The sequence below is a fragment of the Gigantopelta aegis genome, chromosome 8, assembly GCF_016097555.1.
Source record: "Gigantopelta aegis isolate Gae_Host chromosome 8, Gae_host_genome, whole genome shotgun sequence".
Taxonomy (NCBI): domain Eukaryota; kingdom Metazoa; phylum Mollusca; class Gastropoda; order Neomphalida; family Peltospiridae; genus Gigantopelta; species Gigantopelta aegis.
This window is the reverse complement of record NC_054706.1, coordinates 20,339,650-20,356,122: the sequence shown is the minus strand read 5'-3', so window position 1 is coordinate 20,356,122 and position 16,473 is coordinate 20,339,650. Positions and strand designations below refer to the sequence as shown.

General features: G+C 36.0%; 2 protein-coding genes across 3 annotated transcripts in view; one reads left to right on the top strand and one right to left on the bottom strand.

Moving 5' to 3' along the window:
* Positions 1-3,143, top strand: part of LOC121379219 — a 33,010-nt gene extending 29,867 nt beyond the window's left edge. For both annotated transcript variants that reach the window (XM_041507726.1, XM_041507725.1), the window contains one exon: positions 325-3,143. In XM_041507726.1, the coding sequence (XP_041363660.1) occupies positions 325-828 (504 nt within the window). In that variant the 3' untranslated portion in view covers positions 829-3,143. The remainder of the gene's footprint in view (positions 1-324) is intronic.
* A 6,371-nt stretch (positions 3,144-9,514) lies between these two features.
* Positions 9,515-15,280, bottom strand: LOC121379383 (FAD-linked sulfhydryl oxidase ALR-like). Its single transcript, XM_041507974.1, has 3 exons — positions 15,011-15,280; positions 13,314-13,519; positions 9,515-10,236 (listed from the first exon to the last, which is right to left on the bottom strand). Exons 1-3 carry the CDS (start codon positions 15,140-15,142, stop codon positions 10,074-10,076), a joined length of 501 nt encoding a protein of 166 aa, XP_041363908.1. The 5' UTR covers positions 15,143-15,280; the 3' UTR covers positions 9,515-10,073.
* Between the last annotated feature and the right edge of the window lie 1,193 nt (positions 15,281-16,473).

Below are 16,473 nucleotides of genomic sequence, written 5' to 3'. Positions count from 1 at the left end.
TCTGTCCAGGACAGTGGGTTAGTTATTAGTTGTTAGTGAGAGAGAAAAGGGTGTAGTGGCCTTACACCAACCCATTGAGTCGTTAAAACCCGCTGTGGGTGGGAGGCTGTAATGGGGCCGTGAAACCAGTACCTACCAGCCTTATGTCCGATGGCTCAACCACGACACCACTGAGGCTGGTTTTCCCACAGACAGGACAGCCTTTTATATGCTATTACCTGTCAAGCAGTACTGGTTAGGAAGGAAGGAAATGTTTTATTTAACGACGCACTCAACATATTTTATGTGTATGATCTATTATTTTTTGTTGTTTATTTTATACAGTATGGATATAACGAAGCAATGGCAGGCACCAATGTTAGCACAAATGCTGAAAGGGCCACAGCTGCTTGTCCGAACGAACATAATTCTTTGGAAGATATCACGAAGATTTCCGTCTTGGACAATGAATCGTCAACTCCAAAAGCCATTCTAGTTGACCAGACTGCTGAAAAGGAATTGCCTTCAGATACTGGCTATCCGAAACTTCCACTAGAATCAGATAGCACCTTGATTAGCCAAAGTGCAGATGGTGCCTTGAGTAACCAAGGAGATAGTGCCTTGAATAATAACCAAGGAGATGATGCCTTGAATAACCAAGAAGATGGTGCCATGAATAACCATGGTTCCTTCAATAACCAAGCAGCAGGCGATACCTTGATTAGCCAGGCAGACGGTGCCCTGATCAGTCTAACAGTAGATGGTTCATCTGCTGCACCAAGTGATGGTCCTGCGGGAAGTCTGCAGTCTCAACAACTAGCTCAGGTTTCACCTCAAACGAACGAATGAGACCCATGTGAATACGACGAATCGTATCCTGGGAGTGGGTGTTGATGAGTACCCAATGGCACTGCCTACGGGCAATATCTTAACAGGAGTGTGCATTTTTCATGCCAACTCCTATGAGATGTTGGAGGCGGATTTTCTCGAACATCCGGCGGTCGTTCCTGCTAGTGTGCGAGCCACTTGTTCCCCATCGCCGCATGTGTCATTGCCAATCGCGGATCTGGAATCGTTCAAACGGCTGGCCAAGTCGATGTTCCAGGTTGGGGTCATTTAGGTAATATCCTATTTGGCTTGGATAAGGCTGTCGAGAGCCTTCCTGCGATGGCGAAAGGCTGTTTGGAGGCTTTGTCAAAAGCCTTTAAGCATATCGCTCAGTTATCTGGCCGATTGTTTGCGAACAGTCTTTTGTTACAGCGTGACCATTACCTGGCGGGTTTGAGTGCGTCAAACGTCTGGTTTTGAGGGAATTCCATTATACAGAGCAGGTACATGTGCACAGGGAGGGTTTCTGGGGTCAAAACCCCTCCCTTCTGGGGTCAAAACCCCTCCCTGCTCATACAATTTTTTTCTTCTAAAATGTACCCAAAGAGCTCGCCCTGTATATTACCAAATTAGACAATTGCTAATTTTTACACAAAGTAGCTCCAACATTTAGTAATAAAATATTAACCAGATTTTAGTAATTTTCAAAGACATATTGTACATATCTAAAAAAAATGGCTAAAACAAAATTCATTCCAGTGGGAGCCCTTTCTAAGAATTATGTCAGCAAGTGATCTACGTCACGCCAATATTACACTAGTTAAATATTGAGTGATTGTTATGGCAAGCAATATCTTACACTAGTGTGTAATAAAATATAACTACATTGGGCATAATATGTATTGTGATTCAGGTCATCCTGGTGTCTTGTCAGGTGGGGTGTAGCCAAGTTGTAAAGCGCTCACCAAATTTGTGGTTGGTCTAGGATTGATCCTTGTCAGTGGGCCCATTAGGCTATTTCTCATTCTATCCAATGCTCCACAACTGATGTAACAAAGGCTGTGGTATATACTACCCTGCCTGTGGGAAGGTGTACTTTCAAGCGAAACAGAAAAGGAGCATACATGACAAATGAAAATCAGTGACTTTAATTCTTACAAAAACTGTTAAAGCTGAGAACATTAACCTGAACAATTCGGTCAAGAAATCCTCATCCGTGGATGGATGGCATTAAGTGTGATGCATGTGCTAAACGTGTAATCTCTGATTTCCTATTGAGTTTCCAACAATCTTCATTGTGTTCCGCCTGAATATATTACTATCACTGGTATTAAGTTTATAAGGTTTAAATTACATATGTATTTGACGATGCAGATGTTTGTTAATGTATATTTATGTTATTGTTACTGTAAATAAATGTATAATATGGTGTTGTTTTTGCTCTGCCCATATGCAGGTGTTAGGCAAATATATTATTCTTATTCTTAATAACTAAAATAACTGGCTATTGGTAGGGGGACCTCATCCCCAAAACCCCAAACATACATTGTAACAACAGACTGAACTGTTTTATCTTTCTGTTTGGTGTTAAAATAAAAATTAAAAAACAAAAAATGTGTTTCCCAAGAACATGACCCTATACCTAGAAGAAATTGGCCAACCCAGAGAGGGACAGAGAGAGAGAGAGAGATAAAGAATGAGAGGCCAACCTATCCGTCCTATTATTTTTTATTCATTCCTTCAAACACTTTTTTTTTTAAAAACCCTCATTGTAAACTGATGGCGAGTGTGTTCTGCATTGTGATTGGTTAATTACATTCTTTGCCTGTTCCGTGCAATTGGAACAGGCAAAGTTGACGATTCAAGGGTCTTCAGTTAGATTGTAGCCATATATTTTTTTTAAGAAATATCAAATATACAGTTAGTTCCATAGAAAAATGATTCGTTTATAATGGACATAATTATGTGGAGTTTTTTTATTTGCAGATGTTATTGTTTATTTGATGCCCACAAATGTTAAATTTTTTTATCTCAGGCTAACGCCTTTGCAGGATCAAATAGACAATAACACCTACAAATCTAAAAATATGGTTATCTCCTAATTCTAAAACAAACAAAAAACAACAACCCAAAATAATGACCAAACAGGATCTGCGACTAGATCTGAATGCCCAGTGTTTTTCTCCCTTAAAAACTTTTAAAATGCAGATATGGGAATGACACAGGCCATAGATATTTAGTTATTTTTCTATTTTATTGTAAAATTTTGTAATCATTATTGAATATTTTACAACACTTTGTTATTTATGATAGATTGAATAAAATTATAAACACTCCACTTCAAGTCATTATCTGTTTTTGATTAAACCATTTATTCCATCTTATTACAGCCTTCAACAACACAAACATTAAACTATGTAATATAAAAATATAAATAAACTATCAGTAGTTAATACATTACTTATACATGTATAATGGAAATATCACATCCTGTTTTCATTATAAGATTTCTAAATTATATCTTTACATACAACAGCATCTATTTAAAAGTCCTTTAAACCCACCATGGAAATGCTCATAATATATATATAAAAAAAACCCACTATAAGTCCTCTTTTAAAAATATAATTAAGGATATTGAAGAAATACTTTTTTCTAAAATATAAATTCCCTATATTTGATTCTGCATTTATTCGTAGGAAACCAGCGTCGATCAGTAATCCATAACTGGTTCAACAAAGGCCATGGTTTGTGCTATCCTGCCTGTGGGAAGTGCAAATAAAATCTGTGTGGTCCTTAACCATATGTCTGATGCCATATAACCGTAAATAAAATGTGTTGAGTGCGTCGTTAAATAAAACATTTCTTTCTTTATTCATAGGAAATGCAAGCAATTTTACAGCACGTTATATTTTAACAATATATAAAGCAAAGTAACAAGTTTATGCTTTAAGACACTAGAGTGCCACTTAGACATTTTGTGACTGTAATTAACTAGAATGTTGTACAATACTATAAATTTATTTTCAAAGCAAAGAACCAGGAGAGAGAAAACATATGATTGACCGACCTCGGTGGTGTTGTGGTTAAGCCACTGGATATAAGGCTGTTGGGTACAGGGTCCACAGCCCGGTACCAACTCCCACCCACAGTGCGTTTTAACGACTCAATGGGTAAGTGTAAGACCACTGCAACCTCCTCTCTCACCAACAACTAAACCACTGTCCTGGACAGACATCCCAGATAGCTAAGGTGTGTGCCCAGGACAGCGTGCTTGAAGCTTAATAGGATATAAGCACAGAAATCAGTTGAAATTAATAAATAAATAAACAAATGACATTATGCGTCCGAGCTTTGATTTTATTCTTTTTACTCTTCATGTGAAACTCGGTAATACATATACAATCAAAGAGGCAATGTCTCATTCCTGTTTTGATGGGAAAATGCACCACACCGACACTTACCCTTACTCAGATTAAGGAAGGAAATGTTTTATTTAATGACACACTCAATACATTTTATTTACAGTTATATGGCGTCAGACATATGGTTAGACCACACAAATATTGAGAGAGGAAACCTGTCGCCACTTCATTGCCTACTTTTTTTGATTAGCAGCAAGGAATCTTTTATATGCACCATCCTAGACAGGATAACACATACAATGGCCTTTGAGATACCAGTCGTGGTGCACTGGCTGGAACGAGAAATAGCCCAATGGGCCCACCGACGGGAATCGATCTCAGACCGACCTCTCATCAAGCGAACGCTTTACCACTGGGCTACGCCTTGCTCAGATTAAGATCAATAGTCGCTGATGTCAGTAAGAACAGAAATAACAGGTGTAAATGAAATTATAGGCAACAGGTGTCCTAAACGAGTTGATATCAAAACCTAAGAATGATGCAATTTCCCATGCTTTGATTTAACCTGTCTTACACTGGGCTAGCCCCCAAAATATGACTGCCATGTAGATAGCCACCCTTCATTACCCAGAGGCTATATATATTTCTCTCATCCTCCGGTATATAGGACAGAGCTATCTCATGAAAGAAAGTTATGAAGGAAATGTCTGTCCTACATGGGATATCACGTGCACTCGTTGGTAATATATGACATCATATTAATGTGAGATGGTGACGTGAGCTCATTAGACAAGAGTTTTATATTAATATTTTGTTATTAAAACCTTTATTATAAAAGTTATCTTGTTAATTTGTAGTGTTAAATTATATTTAACACATAAAACAAACATGATAAATATGATAGTGTAGTTTATTTATGATAAAATGGTCAAATAAAATAGTTACTTGTTCAGCCATCTTTGTCTATTTGTGTAAAATAATGGTTTACTTACCGAATGAATGAGAGAAAAAGACTCGGCAAGCCTCGTCTAAGGTTGAAATTTCCACCACCTTGGGTGTACTTTTTCTATCCCACATGACCACATATGATGGAGTCTTATAATATACCACCACAATGTATTTTGCCATTTTTGTGTTGACTAACAAAGATGGAGGCTTCCATTGCCAGTGTATTTATGGAATTCATCTATGTAAAAATCAGCATATACCAGTAGTCGACTGGACCTGAGCGCAAAAATATCCTTGCGAAGTGTGGCATCGGGCAAGTACAATGAAGATGGTCGGCAGTACAAATCAAAAGAGAAAAAGCGATCAGAATGATAGGATACTGTTAAAACGACCTTTCGTATCACATTATAGATCAACACCATACATAAACTACCAGCTAATATTAATGAATTGACGACTTTCAAACACACATCACAAAGTTATCAGCATGCATAAATTATGTAAAAATACTAACATTTAGTCACCAGGACGCATATATAATATGTTTTTTTTGTAATTCTCATTACTGGGTAACATCTTAAAAAACAGATGGCAAAAAATTGCCGACTTCCAGCTATTAATGACATCCCTGATAATTAATTACTAGTCATGTCAGCACAATCTGCCCTTCTCCCTAAACAATCCTGTATTGGCCCCTGATCGCTGATTCACTTGGAACTCTTGACACCTGTTAATGTTTTACATGTATTTAGTCATTTATATTTTAGAGCATTATGAAATTGAAGGGGTGGGATTTAGCTCAGTTGGATGAGTGCTCGCTTGATCGTAGGATCGAAACACCAATTGTGGATTCATTGGAGTGATTTTTTCTCTCATTCCAACCAATGCACCACAACTGGTCAAAGGCTGTGGTATGTGCTTTCCTGTCTGTGGGAAAGTGCATATAAAAAAATCCCTTGCTGCATTAGGAAAAATGTAGGTGTTTTTTTCTGACGACTACGCATCAGAATTACCAAATGTTTGACATTCAATAGCCGATGATTAATAAATCAATGGTCTCTAGTGGTGTTATTAAACAAAACAAACTAACTTTTTTTATGGAATTAAAAAATAGTGGAACAAGCATTCTAAAAGTACTGCTACACAGTTATACATGTCCTCTAACGGGACCAACAAATTTTTGTGTCTCCTAAATTCAAGGGCCATAATTCTGTGAAAATGGGTAAATCTGCACGAAAATAAAACTCCATCTGTAACAGTACACGATAAAGCTATATACAAAATGCCAGCTCAATATCTTAAGGCATGTGAATAAAACAAATATGCAAAACTATGGGGGGGGGGGGGGGAGAGAGAGAGAGAGAGAGAGAGTGAGTGAGTGAGTGAGTGAGTGAGTGAGTGAGTGTGAGTGTGTGAGAGAGAGTGAGTACCCTTTTAACATACCCCTAAGATTTTGGGCATGTCCATCCCGGGCCCGGCCTCTAGATAGCCAGTGGTCTGTTCCGGGAGGGAGGGGAGAGAGAGGGGGGAGGAGAGAAAGGAGAGAAGAGAGAGAGAGAAGAGAGAAGAGAGGAGAGAAGAGAAGAGAGGAGAAGAGAGAGAGAAGAGAGTGAGAGGAGAGAGAGAGAGAGTGTGTGTGTGTGTGTGTGTGTGTGTGAGAGAGTGTGAGAGTGAGTGAGAGTACCCTTTTAACATGCCCCTATACCACTAAGATTTTGGGCATGTCCATCCCGGGTCCGGCCTCTAGATAGCCAGTGGTCTGGTCCGGTACAGAAACTATGTGGGACAGTTGGACAGACAGAAGAATGATGACACCTTCATGTAAAACACTCTAATTTCATTGGTTATTTAACCTTGGATTAAAACCCTTATATAGACCCAGTGATTTTACGCGATCGCGGAAAACAGACGGAATTCACGGAATTCCTATTGTGAAACGGAATTACGATTTTCCGCGAAGTTAAAAAAATTAATACCATTTTACTATTGCCACACACTGTAAAACTGACGATTGGCCCGTGTGCAGTACTATTGGCAAACACGTAGTGTCGTATTTACCAGTGCTACATTCAGCGAAATGTTTGCTGGCTGAACTTGGGACTGGTTCACTGCTTAGTCTGTTGCGTCTGCGCAGACGGGACAGGGTTTTTTTTTTTTTTTTCAGGCGTAAGTTCAGTCAGCGGTTTGTCGCTAACGTTTGTCATAGAAGACTGATTTTTATGTTTTGTTAACACTAAGCCCCGTTGAATAAAACAGTGCACTTAATTGTTGGACAAATATGCTTTATGTAGTTGTTATAACTGTAACCTTTGCTCCGATTTTTCACTACTAATATGAAGGCCTACTTTGATTTAACAACAAATAGCGATGTATGTCGACACCAGTCAATTTTCGGAGCCTTATTTTGGTTTCGTACAAAGTAAATAAAACATACCCAACGGTATTTTTTTTATATGATATATTTGACAAAAGGTACTTTTAATTTTTTTTCATCTTTTAAAACTTAAAACTTTAAAATTTTGTCAAGGATTATAGTAAAAAGTAAAAAGGAAACAGCGTTGTCTGCCTGTTATGTTAATTTGTCACAGCTTGTGTTATTTAAATTGTTAATTAGGCCTACACGTTGCATTCTGAAACGGAAATGAAACGGAATTTACAAAAACATGAAACGGAAAATAGTTTTTTTTTAAACGGAAAACCACTGGGTCTACTTATACCCCGAGTCAAATCTCTTATACCCCACGTGTAACATCGGACTGTTGTTTTTGTACTAATGCGCCATGCAAAAACATTTGTTTGTTACCACCGTAAATAAAACATGGCTGTCAAACAATTTGCCAACCACTCGGAAAATGAAATTGAAGAAAAGCGAGCATTTTAATGTGGCGAAGCATTGTAATAATACAGCTAATTCTGAATTTGAATGACGTCACTTTACATCCCTTTATAATAACACTAAACTTGGTACATGACGTTGCTATTGAATTTTTATTGAACATTATTAATACACCTTGATGTGCTTGAAGAAAATCTTGTAATTAAACATTTCGGCAATATAAATTCGTTGTAGAAGCATCACAAGGGGTTTATGAATTTCTATACCCTCTGTATGCTCTTGCTACAATCTCCATGCTACAAGAGCATACAGAGGGTATAAAAATCCATAAACCCCTCGTGATGCTTCTAAAAAGTTATAAAGTCAGGGCCATACCCTCCAGGGGGCAGTGGGGGCAGTTGCCCCCTCTGAGAATCTAAAAAAAAAAGTTCACTCCAGAAAATAGCATACACAACTCCGGATTTAATTTGTATAGTGTTTCATTTGTTTATAAAAAGTAATGCCCCCTCCTAGGATTTTGATCAGGGTACGGCCCTGAAAGTCACCTGCGGTTGGACTGATAGGTGACTAATGAGTTACATAGTAGACAAGCTAGATAACCGTATATGTGTACCAGACATTTTTGGTGTGTTTCCATCAGAAAACTCTTCAAGAGCAAAGTCAACTTAAGACTGATTGTTAATGCTTTGGTGCTGGTATTATTAAGTGACTGCCATCATTAAAATTCTTAGAAGCCATTCACAATTTTCATAATCACTATTACACTTTCACGAGCAAGGAATATCCTTGTCAACAGTTTTTCGATTGATTAAAATAGTACCCTGGCAATAACCCCCTCTGAAATGAGTGCCAACACTCAAAGGTATGTTTTTGGAATCAGTGGGTGAAGGTGTTCGTTTCATTTTTCAATTCTTATAAAAATTATAACCTCCTCAACACATGTGTACAAGATACCTTCTCAAAACATTTCCTGAGAAAAACAATAAATAACTACTGTTAAACTTGACAACAATGTTAAAGACACTGTCCCAAGTTTGCTGTAACTGTAAAGATGTTGCCTATTAACAGAGAATTTTAACAACTATGTAGAGGATACTCCCCGAGTGTCTTGTGATATTATAATTTATCAGCACGAGTTGATAAATTATCATATCACAAGACACAAGGGGGTATTCTTTTTATTTGCGACAATGGTACACAATGTCAGTAATGTGGGTTGAATGTCACTATATTTGGCAGTGGTAAACTCGTTAACTAGCAGAATGACAAGTGGCGTGATGTGACCAATGATAGGTTTAGTGCTGAAACATACATAGTGATGTAACAAAAGAAGCGGCATCTCCTAGGAGAATATCACAGGAGATATTGCTACATATGTAATTATAGTGCCAGCGATATCTCCTACAAAAGCCTTTAATGGATGATAAAAGTGCAATTAAATACATAAAATATTACTGGCTGTGTATTAATTGTATTTCTGATCATCCTATTGATTGTACTAGATCAAACTCAATTTTATGTCCCAATATATATATATATATATATATATATATATATATATATATATATATATATATACACACACACACTATGTTTTCATACATACAAAATTATTGGAAGACCAAATCCTGTTTGAGCGACATACAAATATTTGAAAGATACAAAAACCACTGAGTTTTAGAAACTCGGGACAGTCTCTTTAACTTAGACAGATTGTCAATGCTTTAGCACTGGAATTACGAAGTTACTCTCACAACTAAAACTCTAGAGGGGCTGTTCATACTTATCAACATTGTTTTACGACCATACAAACCATACTTGTTTTTTGGTACTCATCTCCCACACCCACACTCCCCAATTCTAAAAGTAAACATCAATATAATCAGTAACATTTTTTTCAACATGTTTTGTTTGCTTAAAAAAACCAAAGCCTGGAACTAATCCCATCCTCATTAGTGCATGGTTTGTACACTCATAATAACAATCTCAATAACAGTAAAAGGCCCCTTAGATGGCTCCAAGAACTGCAATATGCAGAAATCACTTTTCTTTGTCCTTTGTTAAATAAAGTTTAAACTTTAACAGTATAACGTAACAACAACACGATTCAGCTTATTTCATCCGCAGCTTCCATCTTTCCACCCATCACGCCATCTCTCGTTCACTTGGCGACAGTCAAACTCGGATTTCCCCAGCTTTTTGTTCACAGTGTTGTGAAGTCGACAAAGCCACTGAGAAAAATTGTCCTGACTTGAAACATCTGGAGGACTCCGCTTCAAACTGAAAAACAACAACGCGAAAACATATTTAACTCTATATTGTTAAGCTACAATTAACATATTGTTAAGCCAGAGTACAAAAAAATATATATATTTGAAAATAAAATCAAAGTTTGAGCAACATGTACTACAAAAATTAGGAAAGGAAGGAAGGAAATATTTTATTTAATGACGCACTCCACACATTTTATTTACGGTTAAGGGCCACACAGATATTGAGAGAGGCAACCCGTTGTCGCCACTTCATGGGTTACACTTTTCAATTAGCAGCAAGGGATCTTTTATATGCACCATCCCACAGGCAGGGTAGTACATACCACGGCCTTTGATGTACCAGTTGTGGTGCACTGGCTGGAACGAGAAATAGCCCAATGGGCCCTTCGACAGGGATCGATCCCAGACCAACTGTGCATCAAGCGGGCGCTTTACCAATGGGCTACGTCCTGCCCCTGACAAACATTAGGATGACCAGATGACCAGAAAAGCCTTACATATTCTGACAATGATATTCTAAAACAAACTTTCCAAATATATTGAAAATGTCACTGAAAACGTTCTGTTAGTCTATATATTGAAAATGTCACTGAAAACGTTCTGTTAGTCTATATATTGAAAATGTCACTGAAAACGTTCTGTTAGTCTATATATTGAAAATGTCACTGAAAACGTTCTGTTAGTCTATATATTGAAAATGTCACTGAAAACGTTCTGTTAGTCTATATATTGAAAATGTCACTGTAAACGTTCTGTTAGTCTATATATTGAAAATGTCACTGAAAACGTTCTGTTAGTCTATATATTGAAAATGTCACTGAAAACGTTCTGTTAGCCTATATATTTAAAATGTCACTAAAAATGTTCTGCTAGTCTATAGTTACAAGGCTAGAAATGGTGGCCTGCAAAACCCCCCCAAAAAAAATTGCAAGCCCTTTTTTTTAAAAAGACAGATGCATGTATGATTATGTCATCTACTTTTTAGCTTGTGATTCTGTTATATTTTAATTCCATAATGTTCTAAAATACACATGCACATCTCAGAGACATCCATATTTTTTCACACACTGTTCCAAACTCTCCCCTTACACTGTCCCAGTTGTAACTGATTAAATATTTAAAAAAAAAAAAAAATCATCCCCAAAAAGAGGTCAAAAAGGATTTTGACACGGAGTCGATTTTCAAGGGTCGGTCGGGTTAGGACAAACAAACCTAATTTTTATTTGCCTGGTAGCTTTTAAGTTTGTTCTAGCACACAAAGATAATCTTTTCATATTTATGATAGGAGAAAAGCTACGAAAATTGCTCATCTTAAGATTCCCGTTTGAATGTCGTTGCCCATTAAGTTCATTAACCTTTTCATTTGTATCTGAATTACTAAAGAACCCTTGCTGCTAATCAAAAAGAGTAGCCCATGAAGTGACGACAGCGGGTTTCCTCTCTCAATATCTGTATGGTCCTTGACCATATGTTTGACGCTATATAACTGTACATAAAATGTGTTGAGTGCGTCGTTAAATAAAACATTTTTCTTTCTTTCTTTCAAAGCAGGACATATTTCTTTTAGCCTGCTACATTTGTATTTTTCAAAATCTATCAACAAGCCATATTTTACTTGCTATTACGAGACCTGAGATATAACTTATAGTGGCAGCAAATTCAGAACAGTCTTCTTAACATACATGTACAGTAAAAGCGGTATTAAAGGGACAGACCCTAGTTTCATGCGTGAAAATTAACACTAAGTTTAGTTAATCTACAAACCTGTAACACATTTGGATATAGTTACAATTGAGTGAAACATGAGTCTGTGACTTTGAAATGGTGAAATAACCTCTAAAAATAGACTAAAACTCGACTCCATAACTGTTACTTCTCAGACGCACATGCGTTTTTAAAAATATGAGAAATGTATTTTGTGATATTAAAAACACCAGGATGACCATAAATACTTCGAATGTACAGAAATTGATAATCTAAACCATAAAATCTAAGTAAAGTATGAGTTCAGTTATCAAAAACAGCTATAATAGTCAAAAATATGCCTTAGTGTTTAAAAACTAGGGTATGTCCCTTTAAATGAGGGAATACTTTCTTCAGTATCACACTGTGATTCGAGATGAAAAAGTTCAGAGATCTCTTCACAATTCTAAAATATTAAAAAATACTTGCTAATCAATTTTCAATTCATTTAACGACTGTACCTAATGTAAATTTTGAAAACAAAATGTCCACTGTAAATAGCTGCTATAGTGACAAAAGATTTTAATATTTGTGTAACTACATCTCGGCAAATTTTCAACATTATCTGTTTGGTGTTCAACACTCAGGGCCGTACCCTGACCAAAATCCATGGGGGGGCACTAAATTTTATAAATAATTTTTAACATACTATAAAGATTAAACATTTCTATGCTATTACTGGAGATATATAAAAAAAAAAAAAAAAAGGACAAGATTCTCAGGGGGGGCAGCTGCCCCCCCTGCCCCCCCGGAGGGTACGGCCATGACACTTTACTATTTCAAACTGTTCTCTGTTAATTTGACACTAAAACATGTATTGTCCATGAATTTCTAATTACATGCATAAACAATTTTTATTTTTAATATACATTACAATATTTATAATAATTATTAACTCAAGGAATTAAATCAGAATGATCGAAGGGAGATAATTCATTAAAACCAAATTTAGGAGAGCTGCAGTTTGGAAAAAAAAAAAAAAAAAAAAAAAACCCAACAAAAATTAGCATAGATACATATATATTAGTTATGTCACTATCTTCCTTTCTTCCAGTGCTATGAAATGCAATTTTTAAAAGTATAAGTATAACAACCATTATTTCAGTAAATATAATATATATCTAATGTTCGGTTTGACTCCCACTTGAGTGTAAGAAGTATGATAATGACTCAAAAGTTAAAATAAGAAGTCTGAATTTTGAAATTCAGATTGCGAATATTTCATATCTTTTTGTGACTTGCAAGTTATGCCAAAAACTTGTGCCTAGCATGATGAGTCATAAAACTATTATGTTTTCTAAAAATGTTAAAATTAATATTATTTCTATTCTTAATACACACTCATTTCTCATATCTTTGGCACAGTAATCACAAGGGTAGAACTGAGCAAACAGCTGCATAAACTGAGTCATATTCAACTTCTCCTGTACGGATGGTGTTCTGGGGTAATACCCTGCCATAGTATGCAAGAAAGACCATGTGTTGCGTCCCAGCTCGTTCTTGTCCAATGGGCATGTTGATAGATGCTTTTCGTCGATAGCTTTTCCCTTAAAAAAAATCAATAAAAAATCATCACGAAAGTCAAACTTTATCTGAAACCGTACCTGGTAAAGCTATGCACAAAATTTCCGCTCAATACATGTACTCAAACAAATCCCGTAGTTAGAATATACCTGTGTGTCACTTGCCGTATAAAACCACATGAACTGCAGGTATTTGGGGGGGGGGGGGGGGGGGGGGGGGGGGATGAGGTATTAAACAGGCTCACTGGGGGTGGGAGAGGATTCACATTACATAACGTAATATAGTGTGATGTATTATGGTGGGTTTTTTTTATCTATCTGTAAGCATATTTTCACTGCTAAATTTGAAATGGTATATAATTGCATTCGCTATGCTATCAGAATGTTTGCGATTTCTGCAGCTTCTTGTAAATTTCGTGAACATACATGTATTTGCAAATATATACAGTATTTCATATTATAAATTTTTTTCAAATACTACATGACATTTCTGTAATAAAATGATATTAAAATTATTGGCATATTTATAAAATATTTAGATAAAAAATAAAAACAACCAAAGCTATTTAAAAAGCAAAACAGAAGTTTGTCCCACCTTATCTTTCAAGCAATATTTTAAACACCATACAGCTATCTGCTGACTGCTAAATCAATGAAAATAATTATAAAAACAGTTCCTTTTTTATTGATTGCTTCAAGACATAAATTCAACCAAGCAAATTGCAGCCATATATACTTTGCTCTTGACATTTTGTACATCTATACTTGAAAATACTAAATAATGCAACTCAATAGTTACATTGTTTGAACAGTAAGCAGGGGTAGGCCGATTGTAAGCACACGTGCAATTTTGATTGCATGAATTATGTATGAAAAAAAACATTGCATTTTTTGCTCAAGTAACAATTAAAACATTTCTTCAACTACAAAGCTGTTTTAATACAATTATTAAGTACCACGAATCATCAGTTAAATTTTGTTTTTATTTAACAACACCACTGGAGTACACTGATTCATTTATCTTCGGCTATTAGATGTAAAACGTTTGGTAATTGTGACATATAATCTTAGCAGGGAAATCCGCAACATTTTTCTATTAGTAAGAAAGGATATTTTATATGTACCATCCCAGTCCCACAGACAGGATATCAGATACCTCGGCCTTTGATATACCAGTCATGGTGCACTGGATAGAACATGAAATAGCCCATCTGGGACCCATGCTTACTTTTATTTTCATTATTAATTATCACTGATTATTGTTGTTCTGATGGAGAAAAAAAAGGCCAACAAAAAACCATAATATAATTAATACAAATAAAATTCTGATTTTCACTGTAACAAATTCTAGGCAAATTTCGAATACTAGTATTCAGATTGCCAAAAGTCATATCATATTTTATATTACGTAAGCTTTTCTGACCTTGACGACAACATTTAAACATGATAAAGAATAAACGTTTTGTTTCCACGAAACATTTTAGTTTTTTAAATATTCCAGTATCACTCGATCACCTCAGTGGACTTCCCTTTTAGTTTCATCCATGTTTTAAAATCGGTACATGAGCGGCATGGCTTTTCCACCGATACTTTTTCATTAGCGCTTGACGAGTAATGATTCGCATGTTCCTTCGTGGGCGCAGACATCTTGTTTGATAGCCTTCTGTGTTCAGCAATAGCGAGGCAACATTACGTTCGCGAACAATTTATGTGTTTCACGAACGGTTATTATTTTATTTTATTTTTTGCTCTCTCTCTCTCTGCCTGAAGCACAGGTACCCCCAAACAGAAACTCCTGGTACTAATACTATAGTTACATATATACTTATGTGACGTTATGTCATATGATAAAGAATATTTAGCATAAAATAGCATAATTTTAGCACACTCGGGTGGTGTACGTGTTGTCTGAACTCGACCTCGATTTAGCGCTTAAGATTGGGTCTAAAATACCACACCATCCATAAACTTTGATTCTGACCGTTGAAATTTTAAAAAGTAGAAAAAGCTTAAAATAAATAGTGTAAACATGGAAATTATCTATAAATTTAAATATATTACAAACTAACATTAACTTTCAGCACATTCCACATGGGTTGTTTATACACGTACGTGTGTTAACAATTTCAAGACATACGACTGGCTGCTTCTAGGTGATGACCAGGGCCCCGTTCCACAAAGCGACCTTAGCCCTAAGATCACCTTAAGTGCATAGCTACCTTATGCTTTAAGGTGGTCTTAGTGCTAAGATCGCTTCGTGGAACGGGGCATCAGTGCCATGCATCCAATGAAAAACAACACGGTGGAAACAGATTACACTGTGACGTATAGTTAACCAGACAATCTTGTGTCTGTGACGCGTAAGTTAGCTACACTGCCAAGTGCAACGGCTGTAAATAACTTTTAGTCGAAAAAGATGTTAAAAATTGCTTAAAACTTGTTTTTGAGGATATGTAAGAAATAGAATAATACAATCGTGTCCGTTAGATACCATTTATCTCCCAACTCGCTGTTTAAAAACGTATCAAATTCGCTTTTGCTCGTTAGATACATTTTAAAACAACTCGTTGTGAGATAAATGGTATCTAACGGCCACTCATGTATCATTCTCTAGTTATAATAAAATTAGGCGCTCTACATTGTTTAGGAAAATACCACAAAAATAGATATGGGTTTTTAGGTACAACCAAAAAGCAAAATGGCGAGCAGAAAAGGAGCTACTGCAGGTATTTTTAATATTTTTGCCAATATTCAATCGTGTCTTAACAATTTTATATTGTTTTAAAGGTATTTTTAATATTTTTGCCAATATTCAATCGTGTCTTAACAATTTTATATTGTTTTAAAAAAAAAATCCTCATCTCTAACAATATGATTAAAACAAACAATTCATTAATCATAAATAAAGTGAGATTGTCTCGAGGATGTCAATGACTTGTTTTTAAGTCAATGTTGAATGACTGACTGAGTGGTGTTTG

What these genes read in the sequence shown, in the direction of transcription:
- LOC121379383 (XM_041507974.1), bottom strand. Translation starts at nt 15,142, where the DNA reads ATGTCTGCGCCCACGAAGGAACATGCGAATCATTACTCGTCAAGCGCT. An exon ending in TAAAAGGGAAGTCCACTGAG is followed by an intron (nt 13,520 to 15,010) that starts GTGATCGAGTGA and finishes ATTTTTTTTAAG; the next exon opens with GGAAAAGCTATCGACGAAAA. An exon ending in GCCAAAGATATGAGAAATGA is followed by an intron (nt 10,237 to 13,313) that starts GTGTGTATTAAG and finishes GTTGTTTTTCAG; the next exon opens with TTTGAAGCGGAGTCCTCCAG.